Raw genomic sequence first — 5,523 nt, forward strand, 5'->3', positions numbered from 1 at the left:
TCCAGAAGGAAAACCATCTCAGAATAATTAATTTGGTGGGGGGGGGGGAGGACTTTGTGGAGGATTTGCAGAGAGGAATGGAGCACAGGCACCAATTGTCTGGCATGTTGGGGGTCTCCTCTGGTGTAAGAGTCCACATGTAGGTTTATTGCTCTTCACAAAGTACATTACACCACCGTCCCTTAACAAATATGGAGGTGAATTTCTGGGTTTTGTTTCATAGCAGCATGTGTTGCATTTCTCTGGGGATTAATATTCAGTTGTGGCATTTCCTCCCCCCCCCCACCAAATTAATTATTCTGAGATGGTTTTCCTTCTGGACAATTAAAAATGGAAGCTAACTTTGGAAAGTTCCCTGGAGGAGTCATTTCCCCCCAGCACATGCTTTTGGTGATGCCGAGGAAGAAGTGAGGCCCAGGCCCTCGACGGTGGGGGCGGGGGTGCCTGCTTCCTGAGGCCTCACTCACAGCAGGATTAGGAAAGTCTTCGATGATAAATCCAAATGCCCGTGATTTACTGGCGGAAGGATTCATATACCTTCACATCTAGTGGTGCTAAGTTTTTGATTTGCTTAGCGTTCAAGTTATACACAGCTTTTGAAAGAACATACTTAGTTTTGAAGCTGACAGAGTGACAGTGTTAGTAATAAGCTCAGGCCCTGGGCAGAGCCCAGCTGTGGGACCTATTCGTGGGGTGACAGTAGGTAAGGTATTCAATCTCTGAGTATAATGATACCTCACAGGACGGATGAGGACTGCGCTGATGCATGAATTCAGAGCGTTGTCAGCTGGTTGTGTACCAGGACTTTGTGTCTGTTGCCCATTTCACAGTTTTGAGGAACAGGGACTGGTACTCCTGGCTCTGGAACCTGTCCTTTTGGCTACGGCTTCCTCTCCCAGGGGACACTGAGCCTCAGCACAACCTTGCTAGGAGTGGGGTGCGGGGGGTTGCCATGCTCCCTCCGCTTCCCAGAGGGAAGCCTTATCTGGTCAAGGCCCATTCAGTCCACTACAGGTGCTGAGCTGTTCAGGGCACAGGCAGCTGCACTCCGCCAGCTCAGGCTGGCCAGCCTGAACTTGGAGGAATCTGGAGCGGGGGGGTTCTTTGGGGGGAAGTTAGCTCCTTTGCCTCCCCCTTTCCAGACTGAACTTTGTTAATCCTGTCATTGCAATTTATAAGTTAGGAAATGCGGTATTCTGTGGGAAATTCTTGGAGCTAGGCCCTAAATTCTGTTCATCCTAGCCTGCATTTTGGAATCAGATCATGAGCAAAAATGGAAATAACTGCCACCAAGGAGAACTAAAGAATGCAGGAAACCTCCAGGAGGCCTTTTCGGAAGTTCTTAATTTGTGCAGAGCACGGCATCTGCTTGGTACTGTGAGAAGATGGGTCCAGAACCATCATCACCAACCAGTCATGGTGAGGGACCACAGGCTGTCTTCCCTCAGAGGCCAAAGCACGTCATCTGCTGTCCACTGGATTTCTGCTGACCAGCCTGAGGCTCAGGAGGAGATAGATCACCACAGAACCCACACACACCCCCTCCCGCCTGGGTTACCCCAGGCGTGGCTGGAGGTGCCGCTGCAGATGCACCTGCAGGAAGAGAATGCCTAGAGCCACTCACCTGTCCTCAAGGTCGCGTGGATCTTGGCTGTCCAGTGCAGCCGGCATACAAGACCCGGCCTAGAGAGGCAGATGTTTACTGACGTCCCTACAGCTAGGGGCAGCGCGGGCCAAGGGTGGGCTCTCAGGGCCCGCCCAGATGCCTGTGTGCAGGTAGGCAAGAGGCCTGAGAGGGGAGACAGCATCGAAGACCAGGTTCTGTCCTGCCTTCCTTCCCTTTGTTATGGGCCCAAGAGCCAAGTAACAGCTTCTGACTTTGCCAGCAGGAATTTCTATCACTTGCAGCCTGGCATGTGAGACCCACTCAGTCCGTGTCTCGCACATTCCCCTCCAGCATTTGACCCACGATCACCTTTCCACCTGTGTTCTGCCAGACTGGAAAACTGATGTTCCAGAGCACTCCACACACTTTTCCACCTCCACAGGTCACACACATGCCGTATCCTCCAACCCTGGAGCCTCTGCTTCTCTGCCTAGTAGCTCCTCCTTTGTGCCCCTGGGGACACGGGGAGCATGTCTGGCCCCAGAGTCCTATGCCCTCCATAGCTCGAGCCAGTGCCACCCCTGTGCTAAGGGTATGTGTCCGGGGGGGTGGGGGTGGGGGCGTGTCTCTGTAGTCTCTAATGTTAGACCAGACATTGTTCAGTGCTTGGCGCCTGCAGGGCACTTGTTTGATGGATGCTCGGAGCAAGTAGAGAGATATGTTCTGTAATGGTCTGCCGGTGGCTGAGATGGAAAGAGACTGGAGACAGAAGTTGCCATGGCAACCCAGAAGCAGTTGTGCCAGGGATAAGGATGTTCTGCTTTAGGTGGAGGGAGGGAGCCAATGCTGCAACTGCACACAGAGCGAGGAGGAAATGAGCTCTCAGATTTCCCCGAAATGGTTAAAATTCTCAGAGTTATCACTTCATTCTGCCCAGCAACAAGGCTCTTTCCTTTCTGAGGCTTGGTCTATTCTCTCTGGACACAGTGCCCAGAGGAGATGGAGATGACTTCGGGGGCGGAGGGTTGTTATGTGTCTTTCCCACATGGTTCCAAGGTTACAGCTCTCCCCAAGCAGAGGCTGCCAGGGTGGGGATTTGAGGACCCACACTGGGTGACTCTTTGAAAAGAAGCTGGAGCAATGAACTGTCTTCAAACCTCCTTCTCGCTTCTCAAAGCCCCACCTGGTTCCTGATATCCCCGTGTCGTCCCTTTTTCCTTCCAATCTTGGTAGAGCTTTGCTCTGTTTTTTAGTCTAAGAATCAGGTTTGGTTTGTTGCTCACCCCATGTTGATTCATTTCCTTGTCCAGTGATTTCTGTCCTCAATCTTCTTTTGCCTTCTTTCTACTTTCCTTGTAATTGCTTCATCATTGTTTTTCTAGCTTCTTGAATGAAATGCAGAACTCATCTATATAGAGGCCTTTTAGTTTTGGATAAGAGTGTGTAAGACATAACTCTCTGTGTCTAATTGTATCTATAGCTTGGGACCCATAGTATATGGGTATTATGATTTCATATATAATATATGGTTATTTAGTTTTTAACTGATTCCAAAAATTATTGCTTATTGGTTTCCAATTCCATTATGTCATTAAGTGGTCTGTGTATCACCGATTATTTGAAATATATTAAGATCCCTTTATGACCGAGAACAGGACTGGTTTTGTCACCATTTCATAGATGTTTGAAAACAAGGCATATTTTCTCTCCATTGGGTGTAGGTACTGTGTTTTTTTTCCTGCTTGAATTAAGATTTGTCTTGGCCTTGGATACTGGAAAGCAGCAGGAAGGGCCTGATGGAGGCGTCACAGGGGAGATTTAGTAACAGGAGGGTCTCAAGTGCATTTTTCCTTCCACTCAGTTTTACAGCCCTGAGGGCGACAGATGAGGGAAATCAGACTACAGTTAATGTGAGGCCCTGGCAAGCTGGCTGTGGTAACAGGACAGGGATTTTCACCCAGCTGTCCTGTCTTGAGGGTACTAATCCCTGTGAAGGTTATGGGGAGACTTGCAAAACTAAGAAGGCAGAAGCTCCTTTCTTTAAATGAATACAAATAATTTTGTGAAATGGTCACTCAAGGGGTTACATGCGACAGTAAAATGTTTCACCCATAATGTTAATCAGTGTGTCCTTGAATCTGTAAGGCAAAAAGTCTAGTAAGCCTTTGTATTTATCTAGAACTCATGGAATTTTAACTTTTGCTATTATACGTACCTGATGTGTTTAAACCTCCTGAGATGTAGGAGGGATACAAATTTATTGGGTTATTTGTGGGTTTAAAATTGCACTGTGCAATTTGGCAGCCACTAGCCACATGTGGCTACTTAAATTTAAAACTGACTAAAATGGAATTCCCTGGAAGTCCAGTGGTTATGACTCAGTGCTTTCACTTCCGTGGCCCGGGGTTCAATCCCTGGTCAGGAAACTAAGATCCCACAAGCCGCTTAGGGCAGCCAATAAATAAAGAAATAAATAAAATTAACTAAAACCCAAAATTCAGTTCCTCAGGCTCACCAGCCAGATTCCAAGTGCTCCGTAGTCACATGTGGCTGTGGCTGTGACATTGGGCAGCACAGATGCAGAACAGTCCCATCACTGCTGACATTCTTCTGCGACAGCACTGTCTTGGACCCAGCTAGCAGCAAGAAGAAAAGAGCCCAAAGGAATCCTCAGCCCAGTGGGGGGGCTCACCGGGCAGGCTGGATTCTAAGGCTTTGCAGGCTCAGCTGGCACTGGGGAGGCGCTGGTCCCTGCAGACGTGCAGTGGCCTGTCCTGTCCCACGCTGACCCTCGGTCGCCCTCTTCTCTCCCACAGTGAGCTGAGGACCAGGTACACATCATGGCCATCCCCAGGCTTGTGATCGTGAATCCGAGCGGGGACGTCATCACTGACAAAGGGCGGAAGCAGATCCGGGAGCGGGGGCTGGCCTGCTTCCAGAACTGGGTGGAGGCAGCTGACATCTTCCAGAATTTCTCCGGTTGAGCTGGGGGGATCTCCAGGGACCTGGGCAGGTGTGTGTCACTCCTGTTGCTACAGCGTGAACATGACAGAGAAGAGGAGCATCCTGTTTCCTTTCTCGTTGCTGGTGGTTTCTTTCAGGCAGAAGCACTCAGCTGTGATGGAAAGAAAATATTGCTCAGGGAATGCCCTCCCTGTAGCCTTGTTTGTAGTTATTTTTATTATTCTTATCATAGCTTTCTTCACATGAGCTTAAGTGTGTTCACATTGAGCTATTGGAAATCTATGCAAAACATGTATTTATACAGGCTCTTCAGGTGAAATAGCATATTTATTGATACATTTTCTGGAGATGCCTTTATTTTAATGATATGCTTTCACAAGTATATTTATTACTACAGTTTGCAGAATCTATTTGCTTTAATAAACAAACCTATTTCCACCTGGAGCCCTCTGATTTCCTTCTTTTCCTGGCAAACCAAGTGCCCTTAGGAGGAAAATGAAGCACTCGAGAAATACCATTCTCAAACACTTTGTTCAGTTTTTCAAAGGGGATAGTTTTAATTTTTTATTATTTTATTTTATTTTTTAACATCTTTATTAGAGTATAATTGCTTTACAATGGTGCATTAGTTTCTGCTTTATAACAAAGTGAATCAGTTATACAAATGTTCCCATATCTCTTCCCTCTTGCTTCTCCCTTCCTCCCACCCTCCCTATCCCACCCCTCTAGATGGTCACAAAGCACTGAGCTGATCTCCCTGTGCTATGCGGCTGCTTCCCACTAGCTATCTATTTTACGTTTGGTAGTGTATATATGTCCATGCCACTCTCTCACTTTGCCCCAGCTTACCCTTCCCCCTCCTCGTATCCTCAAGTCCATTCTCTGGTAGGTCTGCATCTTTATTCCCGTCTTGTCCCTAGGTTCTTCTGACCATTTGTTTTTTTTTAGATTCC

The 5,523-nt window shown here is 47.8% G+C and overlaps 1 protein-coding gene across 1 annotated transcript in view; it reads left to right on the top strand.

The window, feature by feature from the left end:
- NXNL2 (nucleoredoxin like 2) overlaps window positions 1-4,982 on the top strand; it is a 7,355-nt gene extending 2,373 nt beyond the window's left edge. Inside the window, 2 exon segments of the mRNA XM_027092043.1 lie at window positions 4,423-4,439; window positions 4,442-4,982. Of these exon segments, the coding sequence (XP_026947844.1) occupies window positions 4,423-4,439; window positions 4,442-4,590 (166 nt within the window). The 3' untranslated portion in view covers window positions 4,591-4,982.
- The last annotated feature ends 541 nt before the right edge of the window (window positions 4,983-5,523 follow it).

This window comes from Aethalodelphis obliquidens, unplaced genomic scaffold (genome assembly GCF_003676395.1).
Source record: "Aethalodelphis obliquidens isolate GAN/ISIS:26980383/991018 unplaced genomic scaffold, ASM367639v1 scaffold74, whole genome shotgun sequence".
NCBI lineage: Eukaryota > Metazoa > Chordata > Mammalia > Artiodactyla > Delphinidae > Aethalodelphis > Aethalodelphis obliquidens.